At 37.2% G+C, this 26,900-nt stretch overlaps 1 protein-coding gene, 1 non-coding gene and 1 pseudogene across 3 annotated transcripts; 1 reads left to right on the forward strand and 2 right to left on the reverse strand.

Annotated features, from left to right (window-relative positions):
- The first annotated feature begins 8,910 nt into the window (after positions 1-8,910).
- On the forward strand, positions 8,911-11,481 carry LOC145788371 (tubulin beta-4B chain-like; annotated as a pseudogene). Its single transcript, XR_014291508.1, has 6 exons — positions 8,911-8,967; positions 9,635-9,743; positions 9,848-10,166; positions 10,341-10,580; positions 10,668-11,061; positions 11,278-11,481. The product of XR_014291508.1 is annotated as a tubulin beta-4B chain-like (transcript).
- Positions 11,482-13,219: 1,738 nt separating this feature from the next.
- On the reverse strand, positions 13,220-24,903 carry LOC145765455 (uncharacterized). Its single transcript, XM_082577281.1, has 8 exons — positions 24,802-24,903; positions 23,122-23,281; positions 22,221-22,411; positions 21,849-22,034; positions 21,036-21,317; positions 16,317-16,543; positions 15,078-15,180; positions 13,220-14,718 (listed from the first exon to the last, which is right to left on the reverse strand). Exons 1-8 carry the CDS (start codon positions 24,872-24,874, stop codon positions 13,850-13,852), a joined length of 2,091 nt encoding a protein of 696 aa, XP_082433407.1. The 5' UTR covers positions 24,875-24,903; the 3' UTR covers positions 13,220-13,849.
- On the reverse strand, positions 18,702-18,807 carry LOC145765734 (U6 spliceosomal RNA). Its single transcript, XR_014288616.1, has one exon. It is a non-coding gene; the product is annotated as a U6 spliceosomal RNA (small nuclear RNA).
- Positions 24,904-26,900: the final 1,997 nt, after the last annotated feature.

Consider the following 26,900-nt stretch of genomic DNA (forward strand, 5'->3'; position numbering starts at 1 on the left):
AAATTAGTTTGCGTTCTTCTGGTGACTATATGCTAGGTTATCTCGTGATGTTAAAGATGATAACTAGCTTTTGTATTTCCGACGTTTCGTCAGTCAGCACGACTGACTTTATCAAGGTGGCTAAAACAGGTTAACACAACCTGTTCAGCAACGATGGCACAACACAAAAACATACTGATAAAATGAGTAAAGTAAAGCAGCAAGAATCAGAATTAAAACACGCAACGATACCTAGAGGTTAAACTAAATGCAGTGAATGCCTAAAACCAGTAGGCTACTTTCCAACAGCGTAAATTTATCTATCTATTGGGCCACTGTCAAGAAACGTTGAAAAGACATCAGACAAGACAGAAAACAATGGGATTAGCAATAACAATGGTAGAGAAAACGCACTGAGAATGGAAAAGGTGAAGCTAAAGTTAAAGTAATTTTTTGTACACAGAGGGGAAATTCTGGCCATCTTTTTGGTTAAGAGCATGTTGTGCCTTCTGGTTTATGTACCATTTTTCTGTGAACAATCTTTTTGTATAATCCTTTTCAGTTTTAAGAATGGTGGCGTTGGTCCAAGTAATTTTATGGTCTGAATTTATAGAGTGTTTGCAAAGAGCGGAATGCTCTGGACGTTGAAATTTAATAGCTCTTTGATGCTCGTTGATTCTAGATTTAAGATCACGTTTTGTCTGTCCAATGTAGATTAAATCACAGCCATGACACGGAACTTGGTAGATCAATCCAGAAACTTCACCTTCTTTCATGGGGTCTTTAGCGGAGGGAAGGTATTTACCTATTGTCAGATAGGGTTTCATCGCAACCTTGATTCCTATGCCATAGAGCAGTGGTTCTTAACCTATGGGTAATTACCCACATGTGGGTAATTTCAGGATAGCAGGTAGGTAATCAGCTGAACCAGAATATTTAGAATTATAGATGTAACAAACAATGTCACAGCTGTAAGTTGCTTTATTACTTAGCCTACACCTTTTTTGATGTTTTGAGTCCGTTCAAAACAACCAGTGATATTTTATTTTATTAAGAAAATTTTCCCAGTGAAGAAGATGAAGATATCCAAGAAGGGTTTTTAGACATGATTCATGAGTCATCTGTCAAGGCTTCTTCTGAAGATAAAAGCTTGGGAAAATCTTGGGGAATGATAGGGAAAGTAGGCTATATCTAAAAGTTGCGCAAAAACCACTAACATTGGTGACTATGTTCCCTTCTACTTATCTCTGTGAATCATCATTTTGAAGTGTTGTTGCTTTGAAATAAAAATCCGGAAACAAGCTGTTAGATCTGGAGTCAGATTTGCGTTGTGCAGTATCCAAAATCGCATCCAATATTGCATCGGCTGTACACAAAAACAAGAGCAAATGTGTCACTGACACTATTGATGTCATTCTTTGCGTTAAATGTTGTTTTTATTGAATAACGCTCTTCTATATTTTTAACATGGCAAAATAGCAAGATAGATAAAATTAGATTTTGGTAATGAGACTTTGATCTGGACAGAAATGGGTAATAAGGGGAAAAAGGTTAAGAACCACTGCCATAGAGGATACGTTGAATTTTGTCGGTTACCCCCCTTATGTAAGGAAGACAAGTAAAAGATTTATAAGGAGGAAGTGAAGGTTTCGGTTTGGGTCGCTGTATGCAAGCAAGTTTTCGTGGAAATCCGTTGAGCATTAAAGTGTTGTGAATGTTTTTCTTGTGGTGTGAACATTCAGAATCATCCGTTATGTGAGTGTCCAGTCTGTTGTACAATGTTTTGGCCACTGTGAGTTTTTGATGCTTGGGGTGATGTGAGTTAAACTGCAGGTATCTGTCTGTATGTGTTGGTTTTTTGTGTATGGTAGTGGTTAGTTTCTTATTGTTGCTATGGCGAACCACTTTAACATCCAAAAATGAAATTGTGCCAGTGACTTCATGTTCTATGATAAATTGAATGGATGATGAAATGCTGTTAAGGTGCTTGTGAAAATCATTAACTGCAGTTTTTTTGATGATGCAAAACGTGTCGTCAACATATCTAATCCATAATTGTGGAGGAGTATGAAAAGTGCTGATGGCTTTGCGTTCAATGAATTCCATGAAAATGTTAGCAAGCTATTGAGGAAGTGTAGAAAGTATGTCAGGAAGAATTTGAAAATTACCAAACTGTATCGTCATTTGAAATTTAACCATACTTGTTTGAGAGAAAGAATTCTGCCAAAAACATTGCAGTTTCCACCACCCATTCGCAGTCCACGAGGATTCCGTCTTGCAGAAAAACATGGTTTTGAGTTTTTAAAACTACGGATTACTGAATGCCACTTTAATACCAAGAAGATGTCGTCTAATCTGGAACTACTGAATCTTGAACTGAAAGAGAATTTGGATCTCGACCACTACCAAGATCTTCTACATTACACCACTAAAGTAAATTTTTCATCGGAAGAAACCACTACGCGTTCCCACGAACAAAAACCGGAAAAAATTAGAAAAGGCAAAATCTCATCTAAAAAATCGGAACATTTAAAAGAAAGGTGGGTTAAAAATCTTAGCCAAAAATCACTCTCTGTAAGTGAAACACAAGTTTTGCAAAACGGTCTAAATTTTGCTATGTCTCCAAAATCCATCCCAAAACTGGACATTGTGGCAGCAACGGAAAAAAGGTTTAAAAGGCATCAGTGACCCATCAGCTACTGATATGGTCAGATCCAAGATCACTCATATTTTAAAAACAGCTAAACTTCCCCCACCCAACTTGACTCCACAACACCAGCAAGCGTTGAAAGCCCTGCGATCCGATGAATCAATCAAGATTGTGAAAGCAGACAAGGGAAATACAACAGTCGTCATGGACAGTAAGAATTATGACTTTAAATTAATGACTCTATTAAATGACTGTAACACTTACAAAATTTTACCTGTGAAACCTAATCCGGTTGTGAACATAGCCAAGTCAGTTACGAAATTAGTTTGGCGATTAGCCACTGAACGAAAAATCACCATGCTTACCTATCGCAGTCTTAAATGTGATAAAGGCGTGACTCCCAGAATTTATGGTTTACCTAAGATTCACAAACCTAACATTCCTCTTCGCCCTATTGTTTCCTTTATTGGCTCACCTACCTATGAATTATCAAAATTTTTAATTGATATTTTATCTCCACTCTTCGATCATCAATATTGCATAAAAAATTCCACGGAGTTTGTCAAAACAATTAAAAATATTGACGTTAGCCAGGAAGACTGTCTCGTTTCGTTTGATGTTGTAAGCCTCTTTACTTCTGTCCCTCTGACAGAAGCCTTGGACCTAATATCCAACCTGTTATTGGCAGACGATTCACTTGTAAATCGTACAAAATTATGTGCAGATGATGTGATTCAAGCTTTAAAAGTGTGTTTTCAATCTACTGTTTTTTGTTATAAAGATGTGTTGTATCGCCAAATTTATGGTACGCCGATGGGCTCCTGCATCTCTCCAGTTGTTGCTAACATTTTCATGGAATTCATTGAACGCAAAGCCATCAGCACTTTTCATACTCCTCCACAATTATGGATTAGATATGTTGACGACACGTTTTGCATCATCAAAAAAACTGCAGTTAATGATTTTCACAAGCACCTTAACAGCATTTCATCATCCATTCAATTTACCATAGAACATGAAGTCACTGGCACAATTTCATTTTTGGATGTTAAAGTGGTTCGCCATAGCAACAATAAGAAACTAACCACTACCATACACAAAAAACCAACACATACAGACAGATACCTGCAGTTCAACTCACACATCACCCCAAGCATCAAAAACTCACAGTGGCCAAAACATTGTACAACAGACTGGACACTCACATAACGGATGATTCTGAACGTTCACACCACAAGAAAAACATTCACAACACTTTAATGCTCAACGGATTTCCACGAAAACTTGCTTGCATACAGCGACCCAAACCGAAACCTTCACTTCCTCCTTATAAATCTTTTACTTGTCTTCCTTACATAAGGGGGGTAACCGACAAAATTCAACGTATCCTCTATGGCATAGGAATCAAGGTTGCGATGAAACCCTATCTGACAATAGGTAAATACCTTCCCTCCGCTAAAGACCCCATGAAAGAAGGTGAAGTTTCTGGATTGATCTACCAAGTTCCGTGTCATGGCTGTGATTTAATCTACATTGGACAGACAAAACGTGATCTTAAATCTAGAATCAACGAGCACCAAAGAGCTATTAAATTTCAACGTCCAGAGCATTCCGCTCTTTGCAAACACTCTATAAATTCAGACCATAAAATTACTTGGACCAACGCCACCATTCTTAAAACTGAAAAGGATTATACAAAAAGATTGTTCACAGAAAAATGGTACATAAACCAGAAGGCACAACATGCTCTTAACCAAAAAGATGGCCAGAATTTCCCCTCTGTGTACAAAAAATTACTTTAACTTTAGCTTCACCTTTTCCATTCTCAGTGCGTTTTCTCTACCATTGTTATTGCTAATCCCATTGTTTTCTGTCTTGTCTGATGTCTTTTCAACGTTTCTTGACAGTGGCCCAATAGATAGATAAATTTACGCTGTTGGAAAGTAGCCTACTGGTTTTAGGCATTCACTGCATTTAGTTTAACCTCTAGGTATCGTTGCGTGTTTTAATTCTGATTCTTGCTGCTTTACTTTACTCATTTTATCAGTATGTTTTTGTGTTGTGCCATCGTTGCTGAACAGGTTGTGTTAACCTGTTTTAGCCACCTTGATAAAGTCAGTCGTGCTGACTGACGAAACGTCGGAAATACAAAAGCTAGTTATCATCTTTAACATCACGAGATAACCTAGCATATAGTCACCAGAAGAACGCAAACTAATTTTATTAAATAAATAATAATCAACATAATAAGAAATCGGTTCATAAGGAGAGGCCACAGAGACAAAAACGTAACAAATAATAGCCTAGTGAATTTCAATAAAAAATCGTTTAAAACTGAGCTAGAGAACTGGGGAATCGCTGCGAACTCACTCAGTGGAATCCGAGGATCGAAAATTCAGGGAGTTTATCAGAGAGTTTTTGGCATTAAATGGCTAATTTTAACATTGAAAAATCGGATATAGTTGTTCCGATATAAATTTTGTTTGATTTTGCGCTTTTTGGAATTTTTTCAATTATTGATGACTTTGCTGTAAACAGCCCTTTAAGCAGAAAGCAAAATACAAAGTTTGGAATTTTTTATGGTATTTTCATTTGATTTAATTATTTTGCCTACTGCACGTAAGCGGCAATGTAACTCGATTGATAAAAGCATCCAACTGGTATATCTGAAAGTATAATTATAAGCACGGCGGTTACCTCAGTGGTTTGATTCTGGATCAAGAGGTTGAAGATTCGTTATACCCACTGCCGCTGTTGCTATTCTATTCATGCATAACTTACAAAAAGTTTTGTCCCTTTACAGTATATTATGTTCGATTTTTCGTCATGTTGATGAAAACAGTTCGTGCTGCATGGGATGGGGCAGCGCTAATCAAGAAAAAAAAGTTATCGTTATCGGACATTATCGGCGATAATTTTATCGTTTATCGTTATCGCTTAACTTTTTTTTGATTTATCGTTTATCGTTATCGCTTTAGGCATTTCTCGTTTATCGATTATCGTTATCGCTTAACTGAAAAATGAGCTATCGCGCCTAACACTGCAGATTTCCATAGAAATGCAAAGATATCACTTTCATTTACTTTCCTAAACCAAAAACAAGATTGGAAGACTGTTTACGTTGGATCAAAGCATGTGGTCGGCCTCATGTAGCCTACAGCTAAACGTGTCAAGAATTAAGCTTCATTCATACGTTTGTTCAAAGGTTGGTGGTAACTAGGCTACTATTCTTAATGACTTAATGACTGTTGCAGTTCAGTTCATAAATGAAATCGTCCTACCTTTCTTAACCATAATCACAATCTGGCACTAAAAAGTCACGTGATTCTGTGATGTCACAAAAGTCACACATGATTGCGTTATTTCTTTGGCACAGAAAAATACGTTAAAGTGCCTACCACATTTTACCTCGAGCCAGGGACTCCGAAAGGGGGGGAAAGTTGGGCAACTTTCCCCCCTAGCATAACATTGTGAAGAAAAAACGAGTAGTTTTTCGTTTTTTTCACGTTTAAGGGGGCCCATTTTCCTGTTAGCGCAGTGGTTACGCGCCCGGCTCAAGATCACGCGGCGCTGGTTTGACTTTCGGGGTCATACCATTTTTGGAGTAATTAATCGACTGTAGCTTGTGTCATTTTTATGTGTAACCAGGCTAGATAGGAACTTCTAAATAAAGCGGTCTCATTCAAGAAGCCTACTCCAGCAGTTTCAAATCCATGCTTCTCTGCATTTTGTGGATTACAATCGGATTACAATTCTAAACAATATTTAGTTCACTCGACTAACCTATTCATACAGCGATAAATAACTGTTCAATGGATAGCTAGATGTTCAATGGATAGATGTTCGCCCGGAAAGCTCAGTTGGTTAGCGCCGCGTGTGACTTCGTGAACGAAAAAGCTTCAAGATCAAGCGGCGCTAGTCCGACACTCTGAGTGTGCGCTTGAGCAACGCATTCTAAGGACTGCTCTCAATTTAGCGGCACCCAATGGATGGAATAATGCCCCAGCAACTACACTTCAATAATTAATTGGAAACTTTACTCTGTCATCTCGGTAACCGACCCTGCGTCAAAAGCTTCTACAAGCGTGCGAAACTACCAGGAATAACCTATTCAGGCCTTTATCAGACCAAGGATAAAGATTCAAAACCAAACTAACCACTCAACAATCTACTTATAAAAATGTAATCAAAGTTAAGCAAAGATAGAAAGAGTAGACCAGGCTATTCGCAAGCCTAAGTTGTTACTATAGGAACTATGAATCGAAAATAAAAAGATTTGATTTTTCTAGGGACTAAACGCTCCAACAACTCCACTTCACCAGCTCAATTATGCATACAAAATTTATTCTACTAAAACATATCATCGATACGTTTAAAGATCTATGGAAATTTCATCGTACCGATATGTCCGATGTGCAGCTGCGGCATGTGGAATAATAAAGACATATAATAAATTTGTATCTTTATTGTGATACAATAAAGACATTTTGAATGAGTTGGTACTTTTGATAAAAAGTTACACAACAAAGATATGTCATACTGCTCCATATCCGATACTGACTTTGGTGACTGGGCAATCCTTGACTAGGTAATCGACGTCCTGAATGATGGATTCGCAGTGTGGGCATCCAGGACTGCTAAAAGTAGCCTACCCTGCCTATGTAGTGTTTAGACAGTGCGGGCGTGTTTGCTGATGATCCATACACTTTTGCCTGTTTGTTGAGTGGAATCTTGGAAGAGCCTTTGTTGGTCAGTGATGCCGTCTCCTCTCGTTGGCAAGTCTGCGTGCTAGTAGCCTATTCGTTCCAATCATGATGCGAATCGAACTTATTGTAGCTGGTTGTGTAGATGTTGATATATGACAGTAGGTATATGTATTTATGTGACAACATTTTTAAACACTGGTCGAATGTACCAAAGGAACCGCGTATGAGATGGGTAAACGATACGACTCTACAATTGTTTTAGACAAAATACTGAACAACCTTAGCAATATTGCTGCAAGTGTAGTCAAGTGATTTTTGTTGATTTTTATATTGAAATAAGTTTTTTTTCATAAGTTATTGATACGTTGTTAAAATCTAAACTTACAAGGAATTTAATTTCATGCTGAGGAAAGTAGGCCAAGTTCAGCTAAAACACATGATGTAACGCATGATACAAATTTGTTGCTTTTATTTATGCTAAAAAAAAAAATTGGGGCCCATTTTACGTATTGTCTCCCGACCAATCCTGATTTCTCTCGGAGGCCCTGCCTGTAGCAGATTTATTAATACATATAATAGCAGATCTACAGGTTTAATATATCATCACATTATTACACGACTTATTCTCACTGCGTTATGCTAGAAAGAACACAATCAGTATAACGTTTTTAAAGTATTTCTGTTTGATCCGACCTGGAATCGATCCAAAATCTACTAATAATAATAATAATGTTAAGGTTTTATTTATTGTCGCTCTACAACAGCTAAGGTCTTTTAGCGACAGGGCTCATTTTTAATTTGTATCAGGTTTACGATGTTATCACATTATTACCCGACTCATTCTCACTGCGCTATGCAGGATAGAACACAATCGGTACCGTTTTTAAAGTTTTCGGTTTGACCCGACCTGGAATCGATCTCAGATCTACCAGCACCAGAGCCGAAGGCGAAACCACTCGGCCACTGAGCTGGTTCCAAAATCTACTAGCAGTAAATTTCTTGACAAGGTGTTTGTTTGTTTGTTTATCTTTATCCTGCATTGCGGGAAAGCGGACTTGAGCGCTATGCATCGGTGTAGGCTACGCCTTCCGACATACACCTGACCCACGCTGCAGCCGACGGCAATGTCTGTTTTCCGGTTGTCTATTTTACTTACGACTTAAATTTGGTACTACCCATTGTTCGAAATCGATCACTAGGTAGTGGCAATTATCGTTAAGTTTCTTGCCCAGAGAAACAACAGCAAGTTCGATTGGCTGGAGTCGAACATGCAGGCTCTCGACTGCGAGCCCAACGCGCTAACCACTCGGCCACAAGAGCAGCTGTTAGCGTAGTTCACCTGCATTGAAGCAATGGCATGATTTGCTGATTGTAATTAAGCCGTTGGAATAAAATTCCATAAAAAGAAAAAAGCAACTGCTTGCTTTTTTGGAATGTCAATTCAGAAAAAAGCGATAAAAGTAGCAAGACAGTTGATTGCAGCAGTGCAGCTTCAAAACGTGCACAATTCTCTCTAAATTTTGAAAGCAAGCTGAGAAGTTGTCACGATTGTTGTATGTTCCAACAAGTTTTGAAATGCGGGAAATAGTTCATTTGCAAGCTGGCCAGTGCGGAAATCAAATTGGAGCCAAGGTAAGAAAAACTTTGAAAACTCAACTCAATGTGAAATGTATTAATAACGGCTTTCTAAAGAACTCGCACTACTTTCTGAGGTTTTTAGTACTCATTAAAGTACCATAGCGGTGGGATGGCGCAACGGATAAGGCGCTTACTTTCCAATCATGCATTGCTGGTTCCCGGTTTCAGCTGTTTGTTGAAAAACACTGCTCACTTTTACTCAGGGTGTAGTAAATTGGTTAGGCGTAGTTGCTGAAGGAAAGGCGGTCGAGAAAAGAAAAACTGGCTTCCTTACCAATTAGTGCCGATGGCCTAGTAGCCTATAATGAGAACCTCATTTTCTCATGAAACATGGAACTTTCTGAAGATATACAGTAAAAGCAAGAGATAGAAATTAAATTTTAGAATAGGTTAATTATTAAAAACGGTAATTTTGAATCTAAATAACAGAACTTAATTGACATCAGACAAGACACAGAAATTGCAAGTTGCTTTACAGCTCTTAATGAGCAAATGTTTAATTATCAGAATATATGCAATCTCACATTAATGGCATCTTTATTATTTCGTGTGCATGTTTTCTTGAATCTGGGCTTATCCAACACTACATTGAGAAACCTCAAGATCATGTCATTTTCTGTGCCTATTTAGATTAATAGATGTATCTGTTTGTTCTGCACAGTTCTGGGATGTAATTTCTGATGAACACAGAACCGACCAAACCGGAAGCTACCATGGTGATACAGACCTCCAGCTTAAAAGAATCGACGTCTACTATCATGAAGCCAGTGGTGAAATATAGTTGTCTGTTACCAACGTTACATTGAGACCTTTTCATTATTTAACATTTTGTTGTTAATTCTGACGTTGTATTTAAGTTCTTTCGCATGTTTAGGTGGTAAATACGTTCCTCGTGCCATCCTTGTTGACCTCGAGCCTGGAACCATGGACACTGTACGCTCCGGCCCGTTCGGTCAGATTTTCCGACCAGATAATTTTGTATTTGGTCAAAGTGGAGCTGGTAACAACTGGGCCAAAGGTCATTGCACAGAAGGAGCTGAGCTTGTGGATTCGGTTCTCGATGTAGCCCGCAAGGAAGCTGAAAGTTGTGACTGTCTCCAGGGATTTCAGTTGACACACTCCCTCGGCGGTGGTACTGGGTCCGGAATGGGCACTCTCCTTATCAGCAAGATTCGGGAAGAATATCCTGACAGGTAGGCATCCTCTACAGTAGCCTACTACTGGCCTGTTTTTGAATACGATTTTCTACTACACACTGCCCATGTTATCACATTGAGGACGCACTCAAGTCTGTATTGATTTTGTTGCTGTTTTTCAAAATTTTCCTATAATAAGTTTTAGCACTGATTAAGTGAATATTTGTGCAGGATAATGAACACCTTCAGCGTAGTCCCATCTCCAAAGGTCTCTGATACCGTTGTGGAGCCTTACAATGCGACTCTCTCAGTGCATCAGCTTGTTAAGAACACCGATGAGACTTTCTGCATCGACAACGAAGCTCTGTACGACGTTTGCTTCCGAATTAAACTAACAACGCCAACATACGGTGATCTTAATCATCTTGTTTCGGCCACTGTCAGGAGTCACCACCTGCCTCAGGTTCCCAGGTGAGTTTGAGTTTTGTTTTCGTCAGCGTTTTGGTCTGCGCACGTTTTCGTTATATTTGAAAGTAAGACTTTAATTTTGCATTCTAGGTCAGTTGAACGCAGATCTTCGTATATTAGCCGTCAACATGGTTCCATTTTCCCGACTTCACTTCTTCATGCCTGGATTTGCTCCATTGACCAGTCGAGGCAGCCAGCAATACAGCGCGTTGACCGTACCAGAGCTCACCCAGCAAATGTTTGATTCAAAGAACATGATGGCGGCCTGTGATCCACGACATGGACGGTACCTGACCGTTGCTGCCATGTTCCGTGGCCGCATGTCCATTAAGGAGGTTGACGAACAAATGATGAACGCCCAGAACAAAAACAGCTCTTACTTTGTTGAATGGATCCTAATGACGTTAAGACGACTGTCTGTGATATGCCATCGCGTGGCCTTAAAATGTCTGCTAGATTCGTTGGCAGCAGCACAGCCATTCAGGTAGGACAGAACAGTTTTGCTCTCCTGTTTTTTCCATAGGAGGTGATCAATTTTACGTTTTGTTCCTTTGTTCTGTATTGTCACCTCTTGACCTGATCAAACTATTCCCTATTGTGTTTTCATTGGTCAGCATTTTGCATGACTTGTTTGCACTTTCTTAAGAATCCATCAAATTACAAGCTTAACATTTGATTGGCTGCTCCATTTTTATCACAGGAATTATTCAAACGAATCTCTGAGCAATTTACAGCCATGTTCCGACGTAAGGCTTTCTTGCATTGGTATACCGGCGAAAGCATGGACGAGATGGAGTTTACTGAAGCGGAGAGCAACATGAACGACTTAATCAGTGAGTATCAGCAGTACCAGGATGCCACAGCGGAAGAGGAAAATGAATTAAAGATGAAGAAGCTTAAATGACTAAACATCAACTTTCACTTCGACATTTATGTTTCTACTATTTTTTGGTTACTTGACAAATTCGTTTTTTTTTTGACAAATTTTGTTTGACAAGTTTCAAAAGTAGCTTATGTTCCAATTATCGCAAATAAATCTTCATTATTTGCTTTGAGAAAAATCTTCACTACGCTTTTTCCAGATAACAGCTGTGGTCTGGCTTGGACTCGAATATTGGTATTAAAGGGCGGGGAAACCCAAATTAACTTTGCGAGTTTTTTGTTTCAGCGTGATGTCATTGTGTACAACATGCGCTTTAGCAATAAAAAAATCCAAATTTTGTTGCCCTCGTCTCGCTAAGGCCGCTTTTGTTTGATACCCGTTTGCGATGTCTCGTTGCGCATCAAGCTGTGATTCTGTTCGCTGTGACGTCACAAGGTACATATAATTGTAGCCAAAAGTTTAAGACCAGACTTGATTTATGACAATTTTTGCATTACTTCAAAATACTGCATCAGATATAAGATGATGCATAAAGATGATGCAACTGAAACAATATATGATGCAGTATTTTGAAGTAATGCAAAAATCGTCATAAATCAAGTCTGGTCTTAAACTTTTGACTACAACTATATGTACCTTGTGACGTCACAGCGAACAGAATCACAGCTTGATGCGCGCGAGACCTCGCAAACGGGTATCAAACAAAAGTGGCCTTAGCGAGACGAGGGCAGCAAAATTTGGATTTTTTTTTTGCTAAAACGCATGTTGTACACAATGACATCACGCTGAAACAAAAAACTCGCAAAAAGTTAATTTGGGTTTCCCCGCCCTTTAAACTTGGGGGTTGCTTTAAAAAGACAGGCCACTGCTCTTACAAGCAAAAAATAAGATAATTACTAATTAAAGAATTTAGCAGCCCACCACTCAAGGTTGGTCGTGTTTGCACAGAACCAAAAACAACAGCATAAAGGCTACAGTAGTCTGCAACTACAACATCAATGAGATTTACTTAAGTCGCATTTCTGGTTGAATTTTATTTTTACAGTAGCCTACTTGGTATGAAGCCTCATTAACACTTAAGCTTTAAAACAATCCTTTGTGAATTTTTAAACCCACGTTGCGTATTTAAGCTATCGTAGATAAAACATTTTCTTGACCGAAAAGAGACTACCAACAGTCCTACGCTATGCAATAACTGCTTGTGTAATTTGTGTCCCTTCAACTCTTGCAACTGATAGCAGAGGTAGGCACGTCTGAGTTTATATAGTAGGCTACTCTTTAAACTTTAAACTCTTTAAACTCTTTAAACTTTAAACAAACTCTTTAAACTTTAAACAAACTCTATTGATAAGAAAAAATATCATTCACGCCCCATGTTATATCAAGCAATATTTCAAAGATTTATTCGAGCGACGTAACAACAGCGGAAAATGTTAGCCTAAGTCTTAATCTTTAACTTTAAAAGCATGACTATTATAGGCTGGTATATTTACAGTTTTTCTGTTTATCAAGCAGTGACTTCCTTCTGACATCTTCTTTCTATTCCTTCTGACTAGTCAACAGGGCCATTTTAAAACTGTAATTGTGCCAATGAAAACAGTAACTTACTAAAAATTTCAACCATTACTATTTTCAACAAAGTAAAAATAAAAAAAAGAGGAGCAACGAAAGGTTGGCTTTAAAAGCAAAGACACTATGTCGATGTGAGAAAGCACTAGGCTACTTCAAAATAACAAATTATTTTCAAAAATGCGGCGTTACGACATTTTCTTGATTGCAAGGCCCTCTACAAACATTCCAGACCCTTAAAATGATTCTGGGTCAACACGGTATACTCTGAACCACCCTTATCAATGCTATTGGCTGTCAGTATTCAACATTTTTGCTATTTCACAAACATGTAATATTGCAAAAATCCTATTGTACCCACTATTGACAATTTTATGTTCTTATAAATTCTTAAAAAGTAGCATAAAGTTTTTTGTTTTGTCCATTTAATAATAAGCTAAAACAAATGATTGCAGACAAACAAAACTTTATGATAAAAACAAATAAAGATAGTGCGTTTGTAACAATACAGTATTTATATCTTTTTTCTTTTCAAATATTCAAAAATCGCTGGAAAGACCGAAAATTAATGCTCCTCTTGATCCGGGAGCCGTATGCGCCCCTTGAGGTGAACGCAACGCTAACTTAAATTGCACAGGTGAGCTTGATACGCTAGAGTCGCTGCTCAATGGCAAGGTGAACAAAGACGATTAGATTTGATGGTATACCGTACTGCTAGTTGTAAACTTTTATACTTGGTCTAACAAGTTTATAAGACAACATAAAAAATTTAATTGCACTTTGAAAATACAGAAGGCTAGGCCAGTGTGAAAAATTGTTTTTAGCAAACGTTTTCCAAGGGGAGCATAAACGCTTCCTTTGAGCTATAGCCATCAGTTGCACTGAGGCATGAAGACTGCAAACTGTTAACGTTGCAGTCTAGTTGCCTGTTTTTTTCGTTCAAAAATTTCACATTGTCTCCATTGAAATGAACTGTACAGGAAAATTCCTGCACAATGCAGGAGACTGGTGGTAAACTGTTAGTTGGATCATGTTGTTGACACTGAACAACATGCTGGGGCGAGTTGTCCCCATTGTTTGGGTTGTAAAATTCAAGTGCACTGGAGTACACTCCTGCTCGTAATGTTTTAGTTTGCAACAGTTTTAAATCTTTGTGTTGAAATTTTGAAGAAATTGAGGTCGGTGTTTTTTTATTTTCGTCAAGCTTAACAGTTTCTTGCAAGCTTTCATGTTCGCGCTTTTGCAAGTTATCCCCAGAAATCTCGTTCTCGCCATTGGATAATTTGTTTTGAATAACAATGTCTTTGATTTCATAAGTAGGCCTAGTTTGATTTTCGATTACTTTAATTCCTGAAAGAGATTCACATTCTGACGTATTTTTCTCAGTGTTATCTTCTATGATGGAGGATGAAAGACCACTGTCATCACCTCCATTACTAACAGAATGGTCATCTTCAAATACTTGATTATAAATGTCTCTGTCTATGAAGTCACTATCGTCCTCAGAAAGAGGAAAATCCCCACTGCTGATACCACTGCTTATCCCAGAATCTTCAGAAGTTCCTTTGGTGCCATTTACAGTTTTTTCCAAAGTAAAAAGTTGCTCAGACGATAATTGTTTCATTCTACTGACGCTGTGGTTTTGGAAAATAATTTCTTTGTATGGATTATCATCCTGGAGTTTAGCAACTGCAAAGAGATAAAAATATATTATAAACAAGAATGTACCGTAACAGCAATAGCTTAGGCTACTGTACGACGTTGCAAGCCACAATCAAGAATGATAAGCAAAATTGAATTTACGTTTGCTCATACAGTGAAGTTTCAAAATAGATTTCAATAAATACATTGGAACAGAAATGGGAGATCAAATTTTTTAAGTTAAGAAGTTTTAAATAGGGCAATCCTTAAGTCACTCAAAAGGACGACGCAGACCATTAAATTTTAAATTTTTATACATTAAAAAGTCGTCAAATAGAGTGACCAAGTTTGCTGAGGTAAATATAAACACAAAAACATTTTCAGTAAACAGCTCTATTGCTCCTCACCTACTCTTAACCGTTCTACTTCATCGAACGAAGTAACTTTTTCCTGTTGTTTATTCTCATTGTAATCAAAGGTGGTGTTTGGATTCTGGTTCATAACGACGTTCTGTTTAAAAAAAATCTATTAAAACTAATGCAACTTCGAGCAGCTTATTAATGATGTGATGACAAATATTGTGTAGGTAAGAAAATAATGAATATGTCACCAAGGCCGGATTTAGCCTTTTTTTGTCGTATCCAGGCTTACACCTGGTGGTTGAAGATTTAGATTAAGTGGACGGGAAAGCAAGGAAGCCAATCTTCATGTCCACCTTCAGGCATGCCTTTAAGTGTCCTGCCAAAGATACAGCCGCTCAGTGCTGCCCTAGGTAGATAAGAAAAGTGCTGCCCCCCCCAAAAAAATTTTTTTCGATGGTGATTTTCGATTTTTCGATACAACACAGGCACTTGTCCTCATTTGTCCTCAATGCCGCCATTTTTATAAAACTTCATGAAACTAAAGTTCTTTCGTAAACTAGGCCCTACTCTTACTTTTTGGCTTGTTTACATACTTTAAGCATCAAGGCAAGTACACAAAATAGCCTGCAACTTTTTCATCAACCCAGGAATCCCTGCATCAACCTAACATTGACTAAAAACATTTTTTCTAGGCTTCTTTAAATTTACTAACGGTGAAACAAACCGAACAAAGATTAATAAAAATTACACAGACAAAACCTAGTTCTCCATACTAAGCGAGACAGATAACTAAAAGAAGCGCTATAAGCAGCACATATTGTTGAAAACGAATCAAGCGTGAAGTACTCTAGGGGCGATGACTTGCCATACATGACTTGTCGCATTGTTTATAAATGTGTGTGATGTGATAACATATTTATTAATTGCTATATATCTGAATATATCTGTTGTGAATTATTATATTCACGTAGCCTACAGTATTATCAATGTAGGCTAATATATTGGTATATTTTGTCGTCCCCAATAATTTGCTGCCCTAGGCAACTGCCTACTCTGCTTACTGATAAATCCGGCCCTGTATGTCACTTAGGTTTGTGTCACATCATTTGATGGGATATTTGAAGCTAATCTAGCTTTTGTCAGCAGCTGACCAACGACTTTATGAAATTGCAAGGCAAGTTTTCTTACACAACAAGATCAGATAAAACGAGTTTGAAAACGAAGACAAAAGTGTAGCTTGCAATTATATTTTTCAAGTCTATAAAAATTTAACCAAACTTTTACCAAAATTTCCGGAACTTCTTTAGTAGATTTGATGAATTTTTTGACAGCCTTTCTCTTGCACATGAAACATGTGACAATGGAAATTATCACAAGAAATCCTGCTGCGGAACCAGCTATGACGACAAGAAAATCTTCCTGTTTTGTAGGCGCAACTGGTGGTTGGTAAGTGACAGCAACGTACGTTGCTGTTTTGTTGGGAGAAATTGTTGTTGGTTGTGTATACGTTGCTGTAAACAAAATTAAACAATAAGCTTGCTTAGTTGCTGGTATTGTTAAATTTAAAGTGAATAGTTCGACTCATGGTTCGACTAGTTAATTGGATTTCAATTTTTGAATCATCAAATAATGGCTTTCATCAACTCTTTATACTATGCTAGAAATCCCTGGATTAATGCAATAGCTGTTCGCTTGTCTCAACTTTTCAGAGACACAATTCATGCATTTTTGAGATATGATCTCTCAGTATTAGATTAATAATTTCACAAAATTTATATCGATTATAACAGTGTTTTGTAGATAAAAGGTTTCTTTCATTATAATGATCTTTAAAAATTAGTTGATGCTATGGTAAGACCAGTTCAAAACCGTTTACGGGAAGTGCAAAGTTTTAAAAATTGAAATTGCGAAGTGGTGTATGAAACCAAGAATAGAATAGATAGCATGTGCTTGGCCTGAAAGCAATAGCCTGAGGACTCTAGGTAAAGAAGCAACGGTTATGATTAGATCTTATAAGGTTTTGAGAATTTCTTTTTTTTGATGTGCTAATAAAAACAAAATTAAGAAAGTAAGGCAGCCAGCCACATAGCTAAAAAAATTGTGGTGTCTATACAGAAAAAAAGTATATATTTTTGTTTTAAGCATCCCACATAGTCTATGCCTAAATATGAATAAGTACCTGTATCTTGATTGATACGTTTCTAGGTTTTCTTAAAAATACAGTAAATGAAAAGGTAAACAACGGATATTTTTTGTTTAAAAATTTGGATATTTTTTTCTAGAACAACCATGCGGTCAATGGCCTTTAGCTATTTAACTTTAATTTTCAAGAAAATTCTTTGATGCGGATAACCTGAAACTTTATGACTTTTATACTATATAAAAATATTTTAAGAATAGAAAACGGAGATTTACCGGATGGGTTAATTGACCTTTTAAGCTGTGAGTATTGATTTTTTCAATTGTAGCCTACTTTTTCACCAAGTTTTGCTCACAGGTTGGCAGGCTGTTCTCTACAGATTTTAAACAGTTGCAAAATGTTACCCTTGTTTTATTAGATTGGTAGGCTATATTCTGCATTTAGTTGTTTTGTTTGGTGCTAATTTCTTATCAGCATCTTCTCAAACAAAAAGTTTCATACACAAATCTTGGATGGCGTGTCTTGTTTTCTCTGCTAAGCTCAGATTCAAGTAATTTTCATAAAAACTCCCCTTTCTTTTTACTGCGTAGTTGTTGCTTGTACATCTTTGCATAGTAACTTAAGTAGGCTAAGGCAGCGGTTCTCAACTTTTTTCCATCACGAACTGGTTTTAAAATGAAAATAGTTTCGCGAACCGGCATTAAAATTAGACCATTATATAGGTCTAATTTTTATAATGGTTTAAAAACAATGTAAAAGTCGAGGTCGGAAACAGAACCGTTGACAGGATTTCTCGGGCCCGGTACCAATTTATTTTCGGGCCCCCTTCATTGACAAAGTTATGAATATAAAGGTTGTGTACAAACTTTTATTGGTGTCGTTTAAGCATGGTAATTTAACAAATCTTGCGCAATGTTAAAATTTCTTGAACCGCAAACTTAGCCTACTATCTTTATCTAGCGATTGCTTTTTTGAACTTTTCTTTGTCACATGGCGCTAGAGCAGGGGTCACCAAATGGCGGCCCGCCACGCTGTATCACTGCGGCCCGCGGAAGGTATCAGCGTACAAGTATAACCAAAAATACTTTTCTTGAAGAGTTAAAGAGCATGAAGGCAAAAAATACTTTCCAGGAAGCATATTTTCGCTTTGCATACCATTCCACCGACCGACCAATCAGATTATAGTTCTAGGTGGGGGTTGCTTAAAGTTATTGCAATGCGATGTCCAGCCACACTGTCTCACTGGTTGATTAAAACGTCTGTTTTCGAATTTCGAAATTGTCTGTGAGTATAGGGTTGCTTATTATAAGTTTGCAAATGTCATGTAAACACTAGTGCGTTTTACCGTTATTGTGTTTCACGAGCAGTATTCCCTTTATGAAAGTTTTTGTTGGCAAAGTAGGTCGGTGTGCCAACTCAATTTATAATAAATTGGAAAAATATTATATATAAATTTAGAGACTTTTTCTGATTCTATTATGAAAAATTGAAAATATTTAGCTTAGTACTGCAAAACGTTTTTTTTTTTAAGAAATATGGAACGCTTCACGATTTTGCGTGTTATTCTTGCGCCGGGCCATGCTAATCTTCTCTGTATTGTTCCAATTTTAGTATATGTTCTGCCGAAGCAAGTACTGCAAAATTTTGTTAATAAACAATTCTTGCCATGCTGATAAGCACCGCAAGTAAGGGTTGTCAATAATAAAAGAAAGACGGTTTTATAGACTCTCACAAAAAGGATGAAAAACCAACTCATTGCTTTTTTAGAGGGAAGACTGTTCATGAATTACAATAGAATTACGATTTTTCGGTAATTTCCACAAGCGTTTGTTTCATGGTGCCTGTTTTTTTTCCCTGTTATTGGAGCCTATTTTTCGCTGATGTGTTTGCAGGTTACTATTGTTGCCTGTTTTGCGATGTGTCAAACATTTCCTTGTTTACTGAAGCTGTTAATTGCAAGATATCTTTTGCGAAGCGAAGTAACAACACCACTCTTGCTTGGCGATGAATATTCTGATGAAACCGCTCGCCTCGCTATAAGTGCACAAAACAAGTGGCCTCGTTTATTAGGCATTGTTAAAAAAATCAAAAGTGTTGTAAAAGGAGCTTGGCCTGGCAGTAGCGTTGTTCGATTAATTTTGTTGCGGTATTCTAACATAAATATGAACAACATGTAACGCTGGATACTGGGTACGAAATGCGTTCTTTTCTAGCATAAGAGTCAACCTACCTAACATTTTATTAGTGCGGCCCGCCACAGCTCTCCTTAGTGCCAAAGTGGCCCGCATGCAAAAAAGGTTGGTGACCCTTGCGCTAGAGTATTACTTCCCGATTCCATTGATGTTTCACTGGTTCTTCTAAGCTCACCAGAAGAGAATTTACAACACTGCAGACAGTCAGAAAGTTTTCAATTTGATTTTGGAAAGGTGTTTGGGCCTAGGTCAAACATTTGCTGATAGCTGCAATCTGAAAAGCGGTTTTGGTCTAATTTTTAGTGCAGAAATAGAGATAGTACCGTAATCTTCTTATCTGTGCCATTTCAGCTTTTGAGTTTAAACAAATATTAACCTGTATATTTTGAAATTTGTGTTTCGGGTATATTCGTGGTTGGGGAAATCACTTTATTAGACTAAATTCTTATTTTATTGTTTGGTGGCAGAAGTGGCTATTTTACCACCAGAAAGCTGAAGTGGGCCCGGTACTTTATCATCTGACTGCTGAAATAGCTGTTTTAACCTCTGATGGCAATTCCTTTACATCTGGTTATATTAAGATCTTGATAATGCTTGAAGTCGCGGGGAATTTTTTAAACCCGGGCCCCTTAAATATTCTGAGCCCGGGTCCAAAAGTACCACCTAGACCCCCCTGTCAACGCCCCTATCGGAAAGGAAACTAGTTCAGCAGGGGGTCTGGAAGGCTGGCTTCCCAGAAAAATTTTCAAATTCGATCTTGTTTTGATCGCTTTTTGTGCACTTTTAGGCCCTTCAATGATTTTTTGATCCAGACGTAGGCCACACCATGTTGGCCTATTTGCGCACTATCATCAAATTAAAGCTGTTTTTATTTAGAAGTTTGAGTGAAAAGTTTTAGTTTAAAGTCGAAGTACGTTTGAAATTAATATTTTTTCAAGACCATAGAAGGATTTCTATAGTTGATTAGTTGAGGGTGTGTATAGTAAATCCAGAGATATGTAGAAGCATAGGCTACACATTGTTGATTTCTCTGAGTAAACCTTTCCGGTAGCTACTCTTTTTAATTTTGCTGTCTTTTGTAGCATGTACTGAATGAATGTATAGCCTACATTGTACATTCAAAAACAAATATTGAAACAGGATAACGAGCTCAGATAAAAATTCCATAGATCTAAGATTAATTGCAAGCAGGCTTAGCCCACTCGAAGAAAAGAAAGTTTAACCTCAAAATGAGGCTTTCAAAACAAAATTGAAACTAGCCAACACGAACTGGTTTAGAAAATTATGAAAAAAATGAACAAAGGAAAGAATTATCTTTTGACAGGTGTCAACCACGCGATAATGCTTGACGTACACAATTCGATTACAGGTCATGTTAGTTTCACAATCTATAAAAAGTAGCTACACTTATAAAAATAGCTAAACACAACTTGCAAAACAACTGAATACAAGACAGTTCCTTTTTTTCTGAACTAATAATGTCGTGACATTATTTTCTGAAACATAAAAGCTAGACTACTCCATGCACAAAAGCCCCTTAGTTTACATTACTTCACCGTTACTTGCGAAATGTTAGATGCATGTGCCAAGAATACGAAAACCATACAAATGGCTACCATGACCACCATAACCATTTCTAGAAGTAGCAAATGACTATTAGTCCAATCTTACCATTATGCGGCATGCATTTGACGTCAAATTTGTCCATATCATCCAAACTGAACCATAATATTAAGCAGGTGAATGTATCGTTGTTCATATCGTTTGCTGATAAGTTGTAAATGCTTGTTCCTTTAAACGTCTTGCTGGTGCACTCAACTTCTTCATGAGTTATATCGCTGTAAATAATGTTGTCTTCATAGAAGTACCCAGGAAGATTGTAGACCTCGCGCATAAACAAATACGATTCCACGTTAGCTTGGCCGGATACTATCTTGTGGTCGAGAACAATTTCTGTTAAAATATTTCATCAAAGCAAATTCATTTTTCGGTTGTATGGAAGTAAATTTAAAGTGATGTAATGTTACATCAGGTCTCATTTCAAAAATCGCAATTAAATTGTATTTAGAAAATTTCTATGCGCAGAAAGCCCGCTATTCCAGTAGTGTAGGTTTCAATCAGTAGCATTGACAGGAGGTACATTTGGACCCAACCCGGGATGATTTTAGGGGCTCACAACCTTTCCAAGCGGCCGGGGAACGTAGAAACACCTCGTAATCGATGGAGATAGCGCGTTTTTTTAGAAGTAACTCAGTTAGGATCCTGTAGACCACATTGTTACCGAGTCCAAAATATCCTCTCAACGGTCCTGGTTGCAGTTCTCAGTTCATTCTCTTGTTAGGCAAAAGTAGCTTAATCGTCCTCAAAATAATTGATTGACAATAGCGATGTAACACTAATCGTTGAACATAAGACGATGAATACTGTTTAACTCTTGGTAGTTTATTTGTAGTATTTTTTACCAACAGCTACATATACGATTACCTTTATCCAAAGAAAACACGCAAACGTATGAATACATTTCAGCAACTGTGTAGCGAGTGTAGTTGAGCCACGTGGACGGTGGCGGAGGACGTGGCGGCTGTGTGATAGCGGGATCCTGTAATTGGTGCGGTGGAAAAGGCCGCTGTTGACCATCAAACCAAAAATTTCTTCCATTAAGATGACCACCTTGGAAATAATATGATGATAAAACAATAGGATAGTGAATAACAAACTTGGTTGCATATTGTATAACGCTAATTGCAAAACCAAAGCTTATTAAATGTTGTATCATTCCTGCAAGCCACATAACACTTCTGTACGCAAAAAAAGTTGTTATTAAATCAAGTTAAAGGTTATCAAATATTTTCTCACTTTCTTTGCTGTACTCCGTGTTGTCATCACTTGATTGGTGCAAAGGTGGCTCAAATGTTTTGTAATATCTTAGTACTGATGCTCTGAACAAAGTCAAGCTGTAGTATATGTCTCCTGATACAGGCTTTTCGGGAATGCATGAAGGTGCCACAAGAGGCTGACGACAACACCCTCGGAGTGGGCGTCCGATCCTGCAGTAACTTCTTTTACAATTGGTGGAAAAAACAACTAAAAACTTCATTCAAACCAAAGGTTTTCGAACGATTTACTCCCGTTTGCCAATTGCCAATTTAAAAAAAAAAAAAGATTTATGTTATATTTTGAGATTAGAAATTGGGCTTGTATCGTAGCATGCAGTTACAGTTTATCTTTACTATATTAGAAAATTAACTTCTTTCACATTTCATTTGAAAATTTTGGAAGTGTGGTTGCGGCCGCCACACCCCCAGCATTTATATTTATGACTTAGCTGGAGTTAGAGATAGTGAAACACGTTTTACGTAAATTCATTCTCATCAGATGAAATGCAACATTTCGCTTGAAATTTTGGATGCTAGAACGTCAGCAGGACTTTACTGCAGCAGCACCAGGCTACCTACCGTTATCACTGTGTCGTAAAATCTACCGCTGCATTATTATCATTTGAATAGTATCAACTAAACATGATATCAAGTATACTCATGCATTTATTTTGGCCACACACACTTTGTACAAACGAGGAGAGGTCAAATACGCTGTACCTGAGTATGCGACATTTGACGGCAGACCTCAAGCTGTAGTTGCACCAAATTTTGTGATAACACTATGACCCTCCAGTTGTCCACCTTCTTTTTGAGCGAGCAATCCCCTACTTCTACCATCCTTAGCTGGAGCCCAAACCAAATGTGGTTAGGTCACTTACTTGCTTATAGATTTGTCCCAGGCGTAAAACGTAATTGTGATATGACGATATTCCCACACCGTTTTCTTGTTGTAATAAATTCTAAATTCATCATTTTCACCTTGAATCAAGATTTGCTTGTAGTTTAAGTAGCTGTCCAGAAGTAGGCTCGGCTCGGATTCTGTTTTACATCAACAAACAAAAGTAGGGCTATCAGAATTTTTTTTTTTCAATAATAATCAAGCTAAAGATTGTCATTTTTTCTCTACAGCCTATGTAAGCTAATAGCGGTATCAATCGTTATAGCGAAAGCTAAAGTCAATTTTATTTAAATGAAAGTCAAAAAGGATGATATGGTAGATAGAGTCAGGGATATCTAAAGAAAGGGATACGAAGGCTCACAGCAATTGCCTTATTTACACGACACTAGAGGGGTGGTAGTTGGTATTGTGTGAAACCTGCGGTTCTTTTTAAAATTACAAAAAGTTTTGCAGTGCTGCTGGTGCAGTCAGCTACAGAAGACAGTTAGCACATGTTATTCAGACCATATTCAAAGAATACTTGTTTGGAAAGACTGTTGATAGGTTGTCAGTAACCTTGTTTTCTTAACAAAGCGTTTGCAGTAGGCTAGGCGTAAAGCAAGTATACGGGTATAGTTCAATTAACAAGTAATTATGAGTATTCAGTGAATATCCATGCCTGATGGTAATACTTCAATGCAGGTTATCATCGATGCCAATTGTAATTCTGCGATAAACAGAGATTTTGTACAATAACCAGAAGCCCTTCTAAAATCCTTCGTATCCAGTTTTTTAGATATCCCTGGACAGAGTTTATCTGGTTATTACGTAAAATTTTACATACAAATTTAATACTGGACTATTAATTTTACAATATTCGAATTTTGCATATTTAGTTACAGTTAACGTTTAATTATTTAGAGAGGTAAGAAACTCAGAAGCAGCATAGCAAATAAACCCGCTGCTGCTTCAGAAACAAACTGTTTACATCCAATCGAATTGATAAAAACATTGAAATGTTACAACAATGTCACTAAAAACCGTGGATGTACAGTATAAATTGTAGGTTTTAAAATATTTCAAGCAATGCTTTGTACAGAAAGAAAATTAAAAAGTTGTTTTCTTTCAGTATGAAATTGCACAATTTTGTTTTATTTGAGTAGAAACTTTATGTTTCTCGGCAATCGAGTGTACCAAAAATTGACAACGATAAATACGTGTCTCGCCCATGAAGCTAGGCTCATCAGTATCGCACCACTAATTCATGCCACATAGTTTTCAACCGCTGCTTTTGTCAATCAATTGAATCCTTATCTTTGTGGAAAGAAAGCAACTAAACTAACTGTCGTCAAGGATATGCACTGTTGAGAAGGAGCGATCTTCTTGGCGTCAGCACTACCTGACTACTCACTATAAAACAGCGAGCATTGTGTTTCACCGGTATGGTTAGCGAAACACAATGCTCGCTGTTCTATAGCAAGTAGTCAGGTAGTGCTGACGCCAGGGAGACCACTCCTTCTCAATAGAAAAGTTATGTCATGGCATATAGCCTACAGTTTATCAACTGACTATCAAGATATGCATTGAAGCAAAACGCGATTTAGATTATTTATCTTATTTCAACTATAAAATGAGATTGGTAAGCTTGTATTGTATACAATTTCTCTGAAATATCACCGACCTGTTTGTGAAGAGTTGTTAGCAGCAGAGATGCATATATCACAAAGTCGTCTTTTCAGTCGATAAGGACACATTATGGATGTTGCATTACTATTGTAGCCAAAAACTGTATTGAATGCGAGCAAACACAAAATGCAGCATTTAAACAAGAGCTTCAGACTTTGCATGTCCAAATTTATTTCTACATTTGAAATTCTTAATCTGCAACAGAAATCGAATCGATCACGATTTCTTCGCTTGAGAAATACTTTTCTTGTAATATTTCGTATATGTATAGCAGTGTACGTTTTATACAAGACGGTGTATATTAAATTTCGGTACCCAAAACACTTAGCTATTAGAATACAGATTCCAACTAAATATAGATTATCGTTTTAGGGTGAAAACACGATAAAATCGAAAAATTATTGCAAAATGTTTTTCGTTGGCAAAATTGAATTTGCCAACAAATTCCGTGCTCCAACTAACTCAGATATTCTTTCTTGAGATTTTATTCACTTCACTGCTTCAAACAGTCAGTTTTATTGAACTCAAATTGGAGTCTGGTAAAAAAAACAATTTCGTATAGTTTGTAGCTTTAAACTTTAACCCAGTTCATCGTGGTCCTGGAGACGTAGTGTAGTTGATTCGACACCAAGAGATACGACTGTGTCTTGGTAACCCACTTTGTTACACGATCAAAGGTGATGAAAAGATTGACTTTCTTGCCTTTCCATTTGTTTAACTTATGTCTTAAACCAAAGTGAAAAAGCTGAAAATAAGCTTGAATACGAATATCATGACTTTGCACAATTTCTATTCTAGTTTTATGCTTGACATCGCATTTTATACTTGATCATACATAGATGATACATGATACTAGATCATACACTCGCTATCGTATCGTGATATAGGATAACTCAAATCAGCAAGAACAAAACTTTCCCAACCAACATAAATTCAAGTTTTAACTATGTGCACGGTAATCTTGACGTCATAGTTGTCATTGTTGACACTTGGCCTCAGGGGTTCTACAAGCAAGCATTATTGAACATTGTGAGACATTTTTGGCGCTAAAGTATCACCGATTCCTATAAACTGAAAACTGATCTGGGAATTTAATGTTGGACCACATGTATGAGAACATTGTCATTAGGAGAAAGCATGGCTTTTACAGTATTTTTTTGGACCCATACTATGTTATCATAAGCATTGTTTTCTCTTTGATGGTTAGAAATAAAATTAAATCGAATTACATTGATAAATTAATGCTAATGTTCACAACACCATATTTTTCTAGAAACAGAGGTGATATTGCGATTTCTCATAAACTTGTTACAACGTAAATGAGGCTGATGGAATTAGAAGAGTAACAATCATTTCCTTTAGTAAGTTACAAGTTGAAACTGATTTGTACTACTTGATAAAAATCAATGGATAGATATTCAAGAACTTGATAAAAAATCAATGGATAAATATTCAAGAACTAGCAAGATCAAGCCATGATGATTTAGCTCTCAAAACATGCACTTGAGCAACTCACTCTAAGAACAGCTCTCCATTCAGCGTGCACTTAAGGAATGAAATATTTTGCAAAAAAGCGGAAATATCCGGTTATTACCGGTATCAGTCTTGGTGGCTAGCCGAGCGTGTGTCAGCGGTTCAATGTCTCTGACATATGAGAAACTGCCATTGTTATGCTTCCAAAGTGGCAAACTCATGCATTTTTTAGTCTACCAGAATTTCAACGTGTTGTTGAAACTTTGTCTTTACCCTACCGAAACTTTGAAATAACCTATATTTTGTAAGCAAAAGTAAAGTTAGGCTTTTGTGCTATTTTTTGGGAAACAAAACTATGTCAATTTGAAAGTGTTTTTTCTAAATTGAGTGCTCTCCGCCTTAAAAATTATTTTCTTTATCGTTTTATCACTTGATTAGGCTACTTTTAAACTATCAGATCAACCAATCAATCTATGTCTTTCTGCAATTTATAATCAGAGCCAGCATTTAAACATTGCCCGTTACATTGTAGCAAGATACGTATGTAGAATTGATATCAAGATACGTATGTAGCACAGTAGGGCAGTCCTTAAATGCATTGCTTAAGCGAACAACCTGAGA

Source organism: Aplidium turbinatum, chromosome 2 (assembly GCF_918807975.1).
Source record: "Aplidium turbinatum chromosome 2, kaAplTurb1.1, whole genome shotgun sequence".
In the NCBI taxonomy this organism is placed as follows: Eukaryota; Metazoa; Chordata; class Ascidiacea; order Aplousobranchia; family Polyclinidae; genus Aplidium; species Aplidium turbinatum.